General features: G+C 40.2%; 1 protein-coding gene across 1 annotated transcript in view; it reads right to left on the bottom strand.

Moving 5' to 3' along the window:
• Positions 1-333: 333 nt before the first annotated feature.
• Positions 334-18,007, bottom strand: part of lrrc75bb (leucine rich repeat containing 75Bb) — a gene marked incomplete at both ends in the record, with an annotated part of 29,682 nt that continues 12,008 nt past the window's right edge. The window contains 2 exons of the mRNA XM_083902158.1: positions 334-937; positions 17,431-17,543. Coding sequence (XP_083758284.1) covers positions 334-937; positions 17,431-17,543 — 717 coding nt within the window. The remainder of the gene's footprint in view (positions 938-17,430; positions 17,544-18,007) is intronic.

Below are 18,007 nucleotides of genomic sequence, written 5' to 3'. Positions count from 1 at the left end.
CAGTGGAAGCATTGAGGTTTGACAGCACAAAACTTCAGGAACACAGAACAATGGGAAACAGGAAAAAAAACAACTTCCCCAAGATAAATACAGATAAAATCAATCCGTCTGCACTTAACAATGGCCTCTGTCTGCTTTATTTCAGCCGTCAGAGCATCCATAGGGAAAACACAACACAGCTACTTATTTTAAAGTTATTTTCAGGAGTGTGCGTCACTGGAAGCATCTTCTGCCATAAGAGACCACTGCGAACACAGGAGGCTACAGTCAGGGTGAGCTGATACAGGGGAATATAAGGAGCTGCCAGTCTAAAAAAGAAACATCGCTGGGCGATCACCTCCCACAGAAGTGCAGCGGCACACTTTTTGACACATCTTCTTCTCTGAAGCCCCAGGCCTGAAGCTCCAGCCTGTCCACCTCCTCCTCTCTATCGTCCTCGTCCACGTCCCCCTCCTCATACAGACTCGGCTCCTCCACAGAGGTCTCCATGTTTGGGACGTAGCGACCGAATGCCGGCACCTCGCTGTACTCGTAAATCGTGGGGAGGCTGCTGCGTAGGCCGAAGCGCCGCCGCAGGGCCACGAGCAGCGGCTGTGGCACGGTGAAGATGTCCACGTTGTTGCCCAGGTCGATCCACGCCAGGCTCGGGAACTTCTTTGGGTCTTTGACGGTGTCCGTCAGGTCCTTCAAGACGGCCACCGTCAGACGGTTGCCGTTGACGGCGAGTATGGCCAGTTTGGGCAGGCAGCTGAGGAAAGGCAGCAGCAGCCGGAAGTTCTCGTCCCGGAGCTCAGTGAAGCTCAGGTCCACGGTGGACACGGCGTCACTGCTGCTCTGGAGATATAAGGCCACGCGGTGGATGTCTCGGCCGGACAGCGGGATGCCAGAGAGGTTGACCACATCTCCTGACAGTTTCCTCTTCAGTGTGGTCTTCAGACTGTGACAAAGAGCACAAAACAGAATAACGTTAGATATATAGAAATGTCTTCTCTTAGCTAGTAATGACTTCTCTTAGCTAACTTTAAGCTAACAGATGATAGATAGATAGATAGATAGATAGATAGATAGATAGATAGATAGAAATGTCTTCTCTTAGCTAGCAATGTCTTATTTTAGATACAATGATAGATAGATAGATAGATAGATAGATAGATAGATAGATAGATAGATAGATAGATAGACATGTCTTCTCTTGGCTAGCAATGTCTTCTTTTTGCTACAATGATAGATAGATAGATAGATAGATAGATAGATAGATAGATAGATAGATAGATAGATAGAAATGTCTTCTTTTTGCTACAATGATAAATAGATAGATATGTCTTCTCTTAGCTAGCAATGTCTTCTTTTAGCTACAATGATAGATAGATAGATAGATAGATAGATAGATAGATAGATAGATAGATAGATAAATAGACATTTCTTCTCTTGGCTAGCAATGTCTTCTTTTTGCTACAATGATAGATAGATAGATATATAGATAGAAATATCTTCTTTTTGCTACAATGATAAATAGATAGATATGTCTTCTCTTAGCTAGCAATGTCTTCTTTTAGCTACAATGATAGATAGATAGATAGATAGATAGATAGATAGATAGATAGATAGATAGATAGATAGAAAGAAATGTCTACTCTTGGCTAGCAATGTCTTCTTTTTGCTACAATGATAAATAGATAGATAGATATGTATTCTCTTAGCTAGCAATGTCTTATTTGAGCTAACTTTAAGCTAACAGATGAGATAGATAGATAGATAGATAGATAGATAGATAGATAGATAGATAGATAGATAGATAGATAGATAGATAGATAGATAGATAGATAGATAGGTAGATAGATAGATGAAGGAGTAGGCAGAAGTAAAAACTAATATGTACCTATCCCCATTCCTATTACACACAACTCAATCTGTATAGCCTACTTCTTTATCCCATCACCAAATATTTACATATTTACAGTATTTTATACAAAGTTCTTCATGTTCTCAGTACAACACAAGAACACGTCTGGTTTTAAACACGACCGTTTTTGTTCTTTTTAACAAGTTGACGACTAATTAAAATACAATATTTTAAGCAACATTTATAATAAGTAATAAAATAATTATTTGTTATATTCAACTTTTGTTATTTGTATTGTCCTTTTTTTTTTTTTAATTCAAGCTCAGGGGATGCTAACAAAGTGGCACAGAGGTTATTGATTGAAAAGGTTTTATAATGAGGTTCCACACTGTCCCGCGGGGAAATTGCTAAGCGTGCAACATTAGACTGGAGAGAGTGTGGCAATCAATAATGCAGAGAGTTTGCTTTTCAATGAGTTCCTCGAGCAACAAATGCTGTGTCCTGGTCTAAATGTCAGTGACTGAGTGGCACCGGTGGATTTCAGGTTCATGGGTCACTTCTTTCCCGTCAAACATCAGCGATACAGGCAGAGGCTGTAGGTACAGAACAATAATAAATAAATAAATATAACCCTTAGAAGAGAGCCTTTTAGCTGCTTTTTATCATTACTATGTTTAAACATACAGTACAGAGGCTATGAGAATGTGCAATATCGAGTGTCTCATATCCTTATATCCTATCCTGTCCCTTCCACAACCTATAGGCAACGTGATGAAAAATATCACACCTCAAAAGAAAATTAAAATGGTCTGTTTTGTGACTTCTGCACAATTATTGCTGCTTTATATCACCACTAAAAACACGAATCATAACTTTGATTGAACAACACAAAAGAAGACTATAAAACCCCACATTTTTTAAAGCCTGAATATGTGACCTATAAACACACACACACACACACACCCGAGATGTCCATATAAGGAGTTGTGTATTATACCCACAGCAAATTGCCACGGATGCACCTGCGGCACAGATCTGTGAGCACTAAGGATTAAAAGAATAAATTTTAAAAGAGCAAAACAAGCCAAAAGTAATCATAAATGTTTGCTGTTCTCTCTGAACTTGTGAGTAACAAGTGTGTCATGTTGTTGTTGAGCTGGGGTTGTGGTTGTTATAGTTTGTGTATAATCATTTATTGCTGATTGGTAGCAAGTGATCCTATTTCAGTGCAAACGACTACAACGACAACGAGTGTGAGCTGGATCCATCCTGAGAACCACTGCAACGACCACGCAGCTGTCCGCTCGGATCACTGTGTTCTGTCAGATAGCACCGGGAAAATGAAACAAAAATGTTCTCTTTGCACCACAGTGCAGTCAAATATTCATGGGAGATATAAGGCAGCTGCACAACACACTTTGGTGGCAGTGAAGCGTGAACAGAGGCTGCTGCAGTGACTTCTGGACCTCTCTGTTTTTACTGGCATTGAGACAAAGATGTCTGTCAAACAGATGAAGAAACCAGAAACCTAACAAAAAAAACGGACTAACAGGAAAAAATATTCAGCTCAACTGACTTAAAGTCTATCCTCTCTTTGTTTTAGTCCGTTTGCATTTGTTCGTTCCCGTTTTCCTCGGGGCAAACGCGAGGATTAGCTGCATCTGTCTCTGCGCTCTCTTGTCTGTCTGTTTGAGAGGAGGTGCTCTTCACATCCGTCTCCCTCTCTTCTCGGATCACAGAAAGAAAAAGACATGTAGCTCACCGGCACTGTGATTCAAATATTATTGATTGCAGGAGAAGGCTAGAATTCATCTCTCCCTCCTTCATACCCGTACACCTGCTCACTGCTTCTTTCTTTCTTTGTCTTTATATTCCTTGGCCCCCCTTTTTTTCCTAATCATTCCACTGTCTCTGTTGAATTTAATCATCTCATAACTTCATTTTTTTAACATCTCACACCTTAAACTCACACCTACAGGTTCAGGGACAGTGTTTTTCCCCCTGGACCTGAAGAGCAAACACAAACCTTTGATCAACACCTGCAGGGTGTAATAACTCATAAGTGCAATAAATATGTATTATGTAGTTTAATTATTCATGATTTCTCTTTTATGAATTATTTGTTTTGTTTTTCCATGATGTATTCCATAGGTGGCAGCCGGCTGTGTGAAGTGACAGAGTTTATGTCTTATCTGTCTCTTTGTGTTTTTATAGCACTTTTCTGTTCTAAATAATGACAAATATCTTTTTCTAGAAGCCTGAAATGTTGTTATGTGGTTATTACGATCAACTCACGTTGATTCAGGAAGCCGGAGAATAAGCGTTTTTGTCACCAGAGCCGTCCAACATTGAGACACAAACTGAAAAACTGTCATTGTAAATATTTTTCATACTGTTCAAAACTTTAACACGCAAACAACTGCAGTGTTTTTTCTCTAAAATCTATTTCCATGTTTTGTTTTTCTTCATTTCAAATTGTCAATACACTATTTGGACATGCAAATAACTGTCAGATATTAAGAGTTATTCTGGAAAAAAATGGTCAAAATCACTTACTTGGAGGCCATTTTTACAGCAATTTTATGGTTAAAATAAGAAGGCAGGGTCACCCCCATGCGGAATAAAATATTAACATCAGTTTCCATGTTAAAATAGTCCTTAATTGGTGTTAATTTGGTTTGTTAAATTGAATAATATCCTGTCAATGTTTCTTTTTACAGTGACTGGAATTGCTTGAGTTAAGTTGAAGACATCATCATTCACTTCTCATCCAAGAGGCTTGGTATTTATCCTCAGAGGCTGAAACCCCGTCGAGGGAGTCGTTAAGTTCACCTCATTGACCAGTGGATGACTGACTGAGAACCTTCATGGACATGATTAAGAGCATAATGTGTGTGTGTTTTTTTTAAGGTGTTGCAAAGTTTCGTACATTGAACCGCAGAAGAAGAATAACGTCCGTTGTGGAGGTGTTTCACGAGCGACAGTGTCGTTTAAACACAGTTAAAACAATGTTTTGATAATGAGTAGCAGTGCATCCACCGTTCCAGAGGGGGGAGCTGCACTTCTGAGGGCTGGTGTGCTAATTATGTCACTTCCGGGTATTGGCCAATCACAAGACAGTTGGGAAGGCTCTACGCTGGCTGGCCAATCACAACACACTCTGTCTTCTGGGTGTGAGATTTCAGTCTGAAACACCACGGCTGAGGAGAGCTTCAGTGAGGAGAGATTTCTATCGGCTCATTTACAGCAACTGGGAGGTTTTTGACCATAAAAACAAGTTAATGTATGTAAGTAGACCTCCATAACAGGAGCTTTAAAGTATATGAGATTACTTATCAGAAGTAATTTTCTGATATAAAATGTATTTAAGTTTACATTACAACACTGTAAATTGACCGTATGTGTGAGAATAGTTTGCCCCTGTGATGGACTGATGTCTCTGTCCACCCCGTCTTGTCAGCTGGGATTGGCACCAGCGACCTCCTTATCCTCCTGTGGAGGATAAAGCAGCAGAAGATGGATGCATGGACTAACCGACTGACTGAATTAAAATCTTTTGATTTAAACTGGGACAGACTGATAGCAGCATCAGCAGGTGTTTTACTGTAATGAAACTAATTATGTTTGAGCATTGAGCTTTTGTTCCCTTGGACTTATTTATTGGAGGGTTTTCCTGCTTCTGCTGGAGCCCTTCTCTCTGAGCGCTTATGTTTGTGTAGGAAGAGCTACTTCCATGAGACACAGGGTAGGTCCTGCAGCTGAGTGGGTGGTGCAGAGGGGAGGCGAGGGGGAGAGGAATCTAATGTGCTTTTAATGAGATTGACTAAAGGCGACTTCAGACTTCCTTCCAAATCTGCTGCCTCCCGGCTCCGTGGGCACAGCTCCACCCACTGGCTGTGCGGCTGCCGTGGGCCCAAGCACACACAGCTCGCATTTCTAAAAAAAACACAGTGTAAACTGCAGTCTGCCACCGCCACCATCATGAAATGATAACAATGACAAAATGTCTAATCTGGCGTCCCTCTGATGTGGCTGCCATGCTCGTGGGCAGTGGTTGCGCATGCATCCTCTCAGACACAAACGACTTCAAAGGATCGTCATGGAGCGTAAACATGAGGCGATAAAACGAGAGTGTCCCCCGCGCCACGACCACAGACTGTATACAGAGCTCATTTAAAGACAAAACGACTCAGGCAAATCCATCTATTGACTTCCTCAGGAGCAACTGATACAACAGCGCAGGGATCTAATAAGAGCCGACTCTCATGTGTCAAACTATTGGCTGTTTAAATGTGGGTTCAGGCAGACTGACTAATTGCTTTTCATAGGCTGTCTTTCCTCGGGGACGTTGTTAACTTTTACACACCGAACAAGGCTCCTCGCTGTTCTATAGTTATTCAAACCCCATGTGGAAGGAAATAAAAACATCTGGGCTTTTTGATGTTGAAGTGGAGTGCAGGCAAACACGCTGCACTTACAGGAAAAGAGGCCAGAACAAATACAGAGGAAGTGTGAGTGTGCGCGTGTGTGTGTTTTAACGAAGCAGTGTAAGAAAATGAATTTTGACAGGTTTGCTGCTGGAGAATTGGCTTGAAACAGAGATTTTGTCATATGAGGCTCAGATGTCCAACAACTGTAATAACTCAGCGTAGCATCATGGGATTTTTGTTTTGTTTCGATGCATCCATTTGAACGCATTCAGGGAGGTTTTCATTGTTCAGAGTTGATGATGATGATGACATTTTAATCATTCGCAACAATTTCTTTGTGCAAATTCAGGCTACGTTTGCACTAGCTGGATATTTTTAAAAACGGATATTTTATTCCCTCCGTTTTCCAAAATAACTTTGTGCACACATCATTGTTTTCAAAAACGTTTCCGTTTACATTAACCCACATAAATAAGCTGTCGAGAGCCATTGTAACTACACCAAGCCTGTGGGCGGCAGTGTAGGAAAAAGGAGAAAGCCATACAAGCCAATCAGAATCCCCATCGACAACAACAACAACTGACTGACCTCTCACCCTCGATGGATGGACGTAACTATACAAGTGACAGAGTGACACCAGCGATGATCGCGACATCCTAAAATCCTCACGCCACTCCTCTGGAACAATAACCTCATTCTCAAAGTTCTCCCACCAGACAGCAGTCCGCCTAGGTCGGACACAAAACCGGCGATGCTGACGGTGACGCGGTCTGGTTCACCTCCGAGCCCTAACACGTCTCTGCTCCTCTACGTAATATAGGAGCTGTATTTGCAAATGCAAACATGTAAAAATGATCATAACCAAATGTAAAAAGGTTGCATTTCTGTAGCGTAGATTGCCTAAAACTCTGTTTTTCTCTGTTTTTTTTCCATTTACATGCAAACGCGAAAACGGAGTTTTCCAAAATCTTCCCAAAAAGAATCAGTTTCAGAGGTGAAATCGCTGTTTGTGTGAAAAACGCAGGGGACAGTCTCCGTTTTTAAAAATACCTGTGCTAGTGTAAACGTAGCCTCAAACGTTTTCTTTGCAAATCCTAAACTTTTGCTCGTGAATTCTTCTTTGCTTGCAAATCATCTTGCGTCTCATGGGCGGGATTTCCACTCAAAAGATGAAAGAAGCATCTTCATTGGTCACGCTCACTGACTTATTATTTTTGGTTATAAAGGGTAGACTTAATAACATGTGACAGTTCAAATAAACACAAATGTTGTTATAATGTCCTCCGTTTTAATATTCTCAGTCTTTACTGAAAGTCTGGAAATTGTCAAGGCGTTGTTCTTTTTTTGTGAGTGAGACTGACCAATGATGGTGACGAAGTCCTGTCCAAGAGTTGCGAGAAGATTTGCAGGCAAAATGTGGGGTTTTGCAAAAATTACTTGTTACAAATGATCAAAAAGTCATCATAGTTTTTCCTTTCAAATCTGTTCGGTTTGCTTGCACATTAAAGACGTAAAAATGATACTTTTGGAGACTGATCGTTCTAACCAGCGCCATATTGAGCTTCTACAGATGGAAATGCACTTGCAACCAGGCACCTACTGAATCATACCAGCTGTCAATCACACAGGTGTTGATTTAAATAAGAGCATCATTTACAAAGTTGATACAATGCTCTATTGAAGGAGACCTAACAACCCCTATGCAACAAATGGGGTCGCCCCCTATTGGTCAGACAATATACTCTTACTTCCTATGTGGTCTCAACAAGCAAACCAGAAGACGATGTTGATTTTTTGGAGGATGTTAGTCTTAAACTGAATGGATTTATGTTTGACTGGTGTTCCTATTATTTTGAACGTCTTATTAAAGTCAATAATAAGCTGAGCCATAGATACACACATGTAACACAGCACCACTAACGACATCCTCCAAAACGATCACAGATAAACTGACTCCTGGGTGAACAGCAACAACCTACTGTACTGTACAAATAATGACAGTGTTTTTTCCATCTGTATTATTCTATATATCCCTCAATAACACAAAAGCTTCTTCTTTAAAGGTCACGGCAGATCCATTGATTTGAGCAAACACTCATTTTCTAGCGCCAGAGTCATTGTCAGGTTAGTTTCCACTCTAGTCTAGTCCTAACAAAGGGTAAGTGCTCATTATCAGCTTTTGTCTGCAGCTTCTCCACACTTCAACACTCTGCCAGTCAATTTATGCTCAAAGTCGATCAAAACAGTAGGGAAGCAGAAGGACATGACAGGGCAAAGTGGAAAAAATGTCCAAGCCCATCAGATCATTCTCCTGGACAAATGTATAGTGACATTTTTACAAGGGCTTTCTTTTATATTTCAGTATTCTATCAGTGTGATAGTTGATTTTTTTATTTTCCTTTATATAACTATAGGGAAACATCTGTCAGTAAGATTAGGTTTCTATACATTTATGATGTAGTGGCTGCCAGTTTGTCTTATATCTCACTTTTTTGGACTTACTAAACAAAGTATTCGCTTCATGCCCACTATATGCTTGGTGTGCTGCATTTTAGTAATCACAAATATGTTTGTGTGTGTTACCATTGAGATAACAAAGCTCTTTTTCAAGAGAAACCTGGTCCAGACATGTAAAACCTCATGATACAGACGTGGTAACACTTTAGATTAGGGAACACACATTCACCATTAACTAGGTGATTACTAACATGCATATAAGTCGCATACTAGCCCTTTATTAGTAAATATTAAGCACATTATGTAGGAAAAATCTTAATTCATGTTGTAAAAATCTTAATTCATGTTAATGATTACTGATAAAGGGCTAGTACGCTACTTCTGTATGTTAGTAAGCACCTAGTAAATGGTGAACGTGTTCCCTAATCTAAAGTGTTACAGGAGAAAAACAACATTCCAGATTATCAGGCTCTGTTTTTATGAGATTTTCTTTTTTCGGAGTCTGTTTTAATGAGATTTTTGTTTTGGGGGGAGGGGGGATTAGTTTTTCTGAGTAAATGAGATAGCGGAGAAAGCTCCAGTTATGATATCCAGTGAAAGGAACGTCTTTAGTTTCCAATTCCTCATCCAGCATGATGAAAATAACCAGCGGTTGTTGTAACAGCAGTCTCACAGACGTGTTTGTGTCGGGGCTTTATTTATCCAACTGCAAACCTACAGTAGAAGGTAAATACTGTACGTCAACATGTCACATGGACCTATTTCAAAATGATTTTCGGCGAACGCAATACGCTTCCGTAGTTTTAGAACTAACTGAGATGCAATTTCAGAGAACAAACAGCAGGAGACACTTGCAATGTGCTCACTCGCACAGACTTCATGTTCTGCTTCATTTCCTCTCATGAATCAGTAATACATCAAGAGACATGAGCGGCTGTTAAAGGTTATATGTTCCTTTATTGTGGGATTTAATAACAAAAGGTTCGTTGAAAGTGTTGAAAAGAATTGTCTGGCTTGGTCGAAACAAAACATGCTTCTTTGCTTTATTTGATTCCGACAATTATTAAGAGAGGATCGAGCCCTTGAAGGCTGAAAGCAGAGAATGTTTCTAATACCCATTAATCTGCTGATCTTCTTCGCAGTTAATCTTAATTATACAAATAACATAGAGAAAGAGTTTTCAGAAAGTGTGAAGTGAATAACAACATACAGCAGTGACTCTAAACCAAAAAAAAAATATCTATAAATGATCCGTTTAACGTTAAATATGAAAATGAAGACTATCAATCAATCAATCAATCAATTTTTATTAGTACAGCCCACAGTTTCCAAAACATAGTTTGTCTCACGGGACTTTACAGGGTTGGTAACATCCTCTGTCCTTAGACCTTCGACAAGGGTAAGGAAAAACTACCACAGGTGAGGGATCCACTCCCTGGATGGACAGACGTGCAGTAGATGTTACCCAAAACATACAATACACAATGACAAAGAATAAAAAAGTGAAAAGTCTTTAAATACCAGGATCCATCTGGATCACTGGTATTTGTCACAGCCTGTAGCGAAGGTTGTTGTGGATTATCTTGGTTAAAAGTCCTGTGGCCTATGTGTTAAATACTGATCTGGCCAACGTCACTGTGTAAGATATGATCTCAGCTAAGAAGAGAATCTCTGCGTCACACACTCAAATGTGTTTCCTGCTGAACGCGCACACAGAGAGAGAGACGTTTGACTAATTTCAGCGGAATGAAATAAAAGCGCTTGAGAAACATTAGACGTGGATGTGCCGCTTCGCAGACTCGTGGGATCAATGTCTGCTTCATCAACGCTTTGGTCTCGACTTGTTTATTCTTCTTCTCGGATCGATCCGAGCCGTTTTGCCTGCGGGCATTTGTATAATAAATGTGCGCTCGTCTGGCTCAGCCGTGGGAGGTTTTTTTCCACGAGGGTCTAATGTACAAACTGGTGTTTGAAAAGTGAGCCGGTAAAGGACAGCTTCTTTGTTGCTCTGCTGGCTACAGCTGAACATTTCCTCAACCAGTTTGTGTGACTCTCACCACTTGGGTCATTTTTAATAAGAATCCTTTACAGTCACTCTGAGTAAAAAAAACCCTTAGTGAAATGCCATTTTCTGTCTCACTAAAGGCAAATGTTCTGGGGAAACATGAAAGTGGTGATTGCTCCGTTTTCTATCTAGTGTCCTCCACTTTAATAGGGATAATGGCCCATATTCTGGGGAAGGGAGAAAAGCCAGAGAGCTCATTTGGATTAACTTTTGGTGAAACGTTTCACTGAATGGAGGGGTGATTAAGGCTTCTGCCATTGTATGTCGACTCGTCTGTGGATCGGCTCTGGGCTCTGCGGTGTTATGACATCTCTGATCAGTCACTTGGTTCTTGCTAACTTTGAATTTGAAGTCTGGGGAGAAGTTGCATTGAGACACAAATCGATAATAAAACAGGAGCAAAATCCCAAAAATAATTCAAACGATGTTTGTCATATGAATGAGTTAACGCCACAAATAACAACATGGACGTGACATGGATTACGCCTAATGAGATGTGACTTGCGACTACGGATCAAAGCCTTTTCCCACCGTTGTGCCAAACGATTATGAAACCGCTCGGCGCACAACGTGCCGCGATGCCAGTGTGCGGCGTGGAAAATGCAAAAAAAAAAAAAAAACGCACTCCACAGCTGAGCTATAAATTCACCGCATGATTTGATTCGAAGCGACAAACGAGGATGCCGAGGAGGGAAGAAATACTGCGACAGAACACGTCGAAAACAGTTTGCGTTACATAACTGCGTATCATGGAGGAGTGTGTGCTGCCTGTGTCTGCTCTATTATGTCAAGGCACGGTTATGAAACCGCCATCTGAATGCAGGACTCCGAACACTAACTGGGGGCTTAATAGTGTGTGTGTGTGTGTGGGGGGGGGTGATATTTATAATCCCTTAAAGACTCATCACCCACAGATCATCATGAATCCTTGTTTATTTTGTTCTCAAGCAGCAGCAGCAGCAGCAGAAGATTTACAATTAAATCCAATCAATGATAGGTTAAAAGGGGTTAAAATCCATAGAAGTCTAGAATTGCTGTCATTAAAACCAGCCTAATTAAAAAAAAACAAAAAAAAAACTGTTAAACTACGTGTGTGCTGTTCAACACATTTGATTTTATTTATTAAAAAAAAAAAAAATCATAATGAATGTCTTTATTGCCCTTATGAGTGGCTTAATTAACACTGAGCATCTCTCTCTTCTTCCTTCTTCCCCTCATCCTCCAGCATCTGAGTCTGCACCACGAGGAGCCTTCAATTATTCAGGGATGAGGACGGTGGCAAGATCTTTAAGTCCCTATTAAAAGTGGAGGTCAGACAGGAAGTAGATGGAGTGCAGCGTGCAGTCAAGTGGACCACTTCTAATCCAAACCGAGACGCGAGTAGGGAAAGCAAACTTTAAAAAAAAAAAAAACCCTAGTAAAAAACCCTAAATATATAGTTTTATATAATCGTGTGCCGACGCCTTAGGGGTTGACCTTTGAGGCAGTGCAGAGGTCAGACATGCTGAGTCAGTGTCTGTTCAGTCTTCACAAATAGGACATATGCATCATTATGACGGCAGACGGCAACGCAGTGTGAAAAGGCATTGATTTCATTTTCATATCAGGTTGAAGAATGACTAAGGACACAAAGAAGCGTTCATGGAAAGTTTCAGACAGTTACTTCAGCCGTTTTACGGTGGTGGGATAAACGCTGATGCACTGCAGCTGAAAAAAAAAATTCAACCTTGATAAAGAGGGAAGTGATGCATTTTAAAGTGGAGAAAGTCACGTTGTAGGTCACTGACTGGAGAAGCAGTGGCCTGAACATCCAGTGGAAGAAGAAGTGGCTATTTTAGTCTCATTTCAGCGTCAGCACCTGGTAGTTGAATCTGAGCAGCCACCGGGAAAACCGCTGGATGTGGCACAGGCTGATTTGCTGTAGAGGAATTCAAATATATTACGGCCACCGGAGCCATGTGAGGGGTTTTGGTAGCTGGAGGAGGAGAAGAGGAAGGGAAGAAAGTTGGGGCTTAAGACCTAAAGCTTTGTGATGCAGCTGTGACTCAGTCCCTGAGCTACAGCCGAATCAGGGATTTCGAGCAGCTTCATTAGAAGTGCTTGTTGAATGGTCAAACTGCTTTGGACATAGATGGTCTGGTTTGAAAAGTGAGGCCAAGGAAAGTAGAATGGAAGAAGGAGGTGAAGGGAAGTCTATAGGGAATTTCTTAATTCATTTATGACATCAGTAAACATTTTTTGGTCTTAAACTAGTTTCAGCTCTTCTTCAATAGAACATGATGACAATTTTGTAAATTACGTTCCCATTTAGAGGAAAATAGACAATGAAAGTTGACACTATTGTGATTAACAGCAATAGGTGTGTAAATCCCAAATCCTGAGGTTGTTTTTATCCACAATTCATGTTCAGAAAATGTGTTTACATGTGAGTTAACCTGGTCCTAATGAGGCAGAGCCTCGGGGCTATATTTCCTTCTTTTCTTTTCTCCCTTGGCCACAGATCAGAGAGTCACCGTCTGGTTTTTTAATGACCCTTCGCACGGCCATTTTATTCATCAGTTTAATCATTCGAATTCAACAAACAAGAACAACACTACATATGGCTCCCAGATGAGACTGAAAAAGTGTTCCGATATTTAAATGATTTGATAATGACTTTATAATGTGTGCCCAGTGGTTGTGTGAGGTACATTAAAAATTGATCAGAAAAATAAACAAATTGTACATAAAACACAATGTGTGAGCAGATGTTGTTCCTGATATTGAATTAGTTAGGTTAGGTGTTTGGAAAAAAAAACAATTTTACGAACTATATAGCTGCACACTAAGATGAATAAATAATGAATAATGAAATCCCTTTTGGACCGAGCATAACAGTGGGGGCTGTGGGAGGGAAAAGTCTGAGAAGCGCAAAGTCTGGGTCACATCATCGTGACTCAGGCAGACGATCAACGCACACCCACAGCTGATGACACCTGCCCGAACAGCTGTCACCTCCACGACCCGTTTCACTCTCAACATCATCATTTGCATGAGTGGAAATAGAAACATCGGTGAAACCTAACAATGCCTGAACAATGCTTTATAATGCAAAGAACCACAAAAAAATGAACAACTGAACATGGATTTAATTTAGTAGTTTCTTTGTACATAATGTGATAACAAGGGGAATCAGTATTCCTCTCGCTGCTTGAACTAAACCACAGTGATTTCTTTAAATATACTGAAGTCTGCTGTATTCATCAATTATTATAAAGATAAGCAATCAAATCAAAGTTGGAGTCTAATCTCATAGAAATCTGCTGGAGCTTGATGAATCAGAAATTCAATACCATTTACAATAACAATAAAAACTCCACTATAGGGATTCAGGGATGGTGAACTGATAATATAGTAAGTGTGACACACTGGCGTTTGCACAGCAGAAATAAAGCCTCACTTATGATTAATGTTATGATTAATTTGTCATCAAGACTATTTGAGAAAACAGGTTTTCCATTATTAAATATTAACAGAGTCAATTCTATAAAGGCAGAAGAAAAAAAGAGGAGGGGAATACGAGACTTCTAATTGGCAACCTTGCAAGTCATTTTCTCTCCGTGTGTGTCTGACAGAGCATTTCCCCAGAGCCGCAGCTCACAATGCAGAACAGCGTGTGTGGCAACTGTTGAACAAAATGGATTCTCAGAAGATGGAGGGAGTGAAATCCCCCCGGGAGAGAGAGAGAAAAAAAAAAATCAATGCGAGAAAGGAATTTTTTAAAATAAGAGAAATCAAGGGGTTAGAAGAAAAAAAAGAAAGAAAACGAGGCATAGTAGAAAGTCAAGAGAGAGGAGATGGATAAATGGAGAAAAACGAAAAAAAGACTGACGGCAGATCCGGAAACAATGTAAACGATTGTCCTAAAGCCTCATCGCTTTCTGCAGACTTGAACGTGGAGAGAAGAGAACGGGTCCCACAGCAACGTGAGAGGAGCAGAGCTGTGTTTGTATAATGAGCAAACTGGGAGCCTGCGTCTTATTGTTTTGTTGAGCGTTGTTTTATTTCGAAAAAAACATTGCAACCAAGAGACTCGGCTGGGGAGTGAGATCAAGCTGTCAAAATAATCTTTCAATCGGGGTTAATTGCTGAGGGAGAGGGAGCCTCATAATCATCACCATCATCGACAACGTACCTGTTGCCTTATTGGAGCTTTTCTTTTAATTGTTCACACGGCGTTTTCACAAACACTCAGCATCAGTTTGTTGTTAGGATTTAGGTGTCGACGTTAATGCGGAGAGAGAGAGAGAGAGAGAGAGAGAGAGAGAGAGAGAGAGAGAGAGAGTGGTGTGAGGCTGTTTTTATCACTACAGTAACAGGTCGACAAAGTGTTTTGACTGCTGAGTGGGACGTGTGGAAAACAAACAAACAGACAAACAGATTGCATCACTGACTAATTCTACATCAATTTGTCACCTCAGGAATTTTCCTAAACTCATTTTCTTTTCATCAGTAAATATAATCTCATTAATGCCAGTGAACACATCCACTGCCAATGTTGCGTTGACAATGAGACAATATTTGTTTTTATTGCTTATCACAATAAAAACAGCACTTTATGATATGGATAATCATTATTGCTGGAGATCATTAATATTTCACTTGATTGCAGTGAACGTGCTGTCTAGCTCACAACATACAGTCCTAGTGATTTATTACTTATACTTGAGGATTTATAATGATAGAATAACATTTTAAGAAGCATATTGTTATGATAGCGACTTTTTTTTAATCATGACAGAACATTTTCATAGTGGACTTTACTTATAACATGGATTTCAATATGGTAGGCAACAGTTTTCGCTCTCTTTTTTTTTTTAAATTTAGCAGCAATTTAGTGAAATTGTTTTTGTAATAATATCCCATTATTCCCAGACACCATCCATCCATCTATACCACTTAAGGCAGATCTGAGTGGCGGTTGCTGGTCTATGAAACAGGGGAAGCTCATTTCAGGCCAGTTACTTTTATATAAATTATTATATAAATTCTGCAAAGGAACAACAACAAGGAAATGTGACAATTGTGTAAAACTGAAATGCTATAATAGTGTTTTTCGTTCCAGTTTATACAAAAATGGTTTTGTCAGCAAGCAATTAACTAAAACTAAACGACCAGCTATTTGTCTACAGACTTCTTTCCGAGAGACTCCAAGAGAAGCTGAGCTTCCCTGGAAGTTATGTTTTTGCCACGTTTGTCCAATCACCGTCGAGCTCACAGTATAGTGAAAAAAACCCAACTATTTTGTGTCGTCCCATGGAGAACAGTTGAAGCTGGCTTTTAATGCGCAAGCTGCTACGGGAATACAAAGATCACATAAGACGATCCGTCATCAGTGATCTGAATCCATCTGAATGTGATTAGTGACGCGTTCTAATCTCGTTCTTTAGTATTGAACTGTAAATACAACACGGTACATCTTTGACCCCATTTCAGAGGAAGCTGAGCTTCCCTTGTTGTCTTAGAGCAATCGCCGCACCACATTGTCTATAATCTTGGTGTACAAGAATCTGGTAGACAGCATGTTTTAACATGGACACCACAGATGCAGCTTAGCAACATATTCTGGAGCTGCTGAACTGTGAATTTCTCTGTGAGATGAATAAAGTATCTATCTATCTATCTATCTATCTATCTATCTATCTATCTATCTATCTATCTATCTATCTATCTATCTATCTATCTATCTATCTATCTATCTATCTATCTATCTATCTATCTATCTATCTATCTATCTATCTATCTATCTATCTATCTATCTATCTATCTATCTATCTATCTATCTATCTAGCAACCACTTCCTTCATTCATGAAGACATTTTTAGATACACAAAACTATTCAGCAAGAAATCTTTAATACCAAGTGTCTTGTTTTTCAATAAGAAGCCAAAGCCGATTCACCTTTACCTATTTTACTCCCTAAACCTAATATCACACCCTGTTGTTCCACTGTGCATGACCTAACACTCTTATTTTGCTGAACACTAATCGGAGCAGTGGGGGTCGATTAGAGCTGTTAATCACCTGATCCATTGGGTCCATAAGACTTTCCCAGCGTTATTTCCGTGCAGGAACATTGTTCCGCTTTTTCATTCCGTGCCACCGGAATCACACTCCAGAATGTCTGCATGTGATGGAAACTGTTACCCTTCCACTGCAGCAGTAATAACCTCAGGTCAGCGTGATGGAGACGTTCACCCTCTGCAAGTGTCACCACTCGTATGTTAAACTGACAGAATGCTAAAAGACGGGAGGATCGCGTTATCCTCTTGGGTTGTTTTCTGCCTCAGTGATAGAAGAAATTACACCATGTAGTCATAGAAATACGTCTTCATCATGGGAAGATATCCAAGCAGGAGTGATTCCCATGAAATAACCACTTAAACAGCACTAAAACCTAATTACCATGTTATCACAAATGCAACTTTAAAAACCCTGAAGGGAAATTCTTCCCAGAAACAGGCAAATGACTTCCTCTGAGTCACACCAGTATTAGGAAATGCTCTGCGGAGGATTATGAGCGGCTCTGATGCTCGTGGTGAGGATGCATATTCTAATGTGATATCGGTTCACACCGTGTTAGAGAATGCACTCACCAAGCCTGAGACTTTCTCCTGGGCACGCTGTGCCTCGTCCACTTGGAGTGAGGGGTCAGGTGGTACAGCAGCTGGCGGCAGATCTTGTTGGTGGACTTGAAGGAGTGAGTCTCCTGCAAAACACAACAAGCCTCTTATTAACCTCATGTGAGCCCAAGAAGTACTCCAACCCCATGTGCTTTCACGAGCAAATCAAGTCTGTTTCATTCAAACCACTGCTCCATATGCCTCTTTTGGTCTGAAAACACAAAGAAGTGCCCACAAATTCTACTCCTCAAAAAACATAAATACTTAAACATACTGTATGGTGTGTTTCCATAGAGTATCCAGCAGAACGCTGTTCTGGAATGTCTTGTTTTGTCCACAAACCAAAATCATTCAGTTTGAATGATTTCTTTGTCATGTGGAGCAAAGAAATTAAACAAATATTCACATTTAAGAAGCAGAATCGAGCTTTAAAAGCTTCAAAAGCGATTATCAAAATAGTTGACGATTAATTTAGTCATCGATAAATAATAGATTCATCGATTAATTGTTTCAGCTCTTCCTTGACAAGCCCATTTTCAGATGAAGGAAT

Source organism: Microchirus variegatus (assembly GCF_963457635.1).
Source record: "Microchirus variegatus genome assembly, chromosome: 16".
Classification (NCBI taxonomy): Eukaryota; Metazoa; Chordata; class Actinopteri; order Pleuronectiformes; family Soleidae; genus Microchirus; species Microchirus variegatus.
The sequence above is the reverse complement of the archived record's forward strand: the minus strand, read 5'-3'. Positions and strand labels throughout refer to the sequence as shown.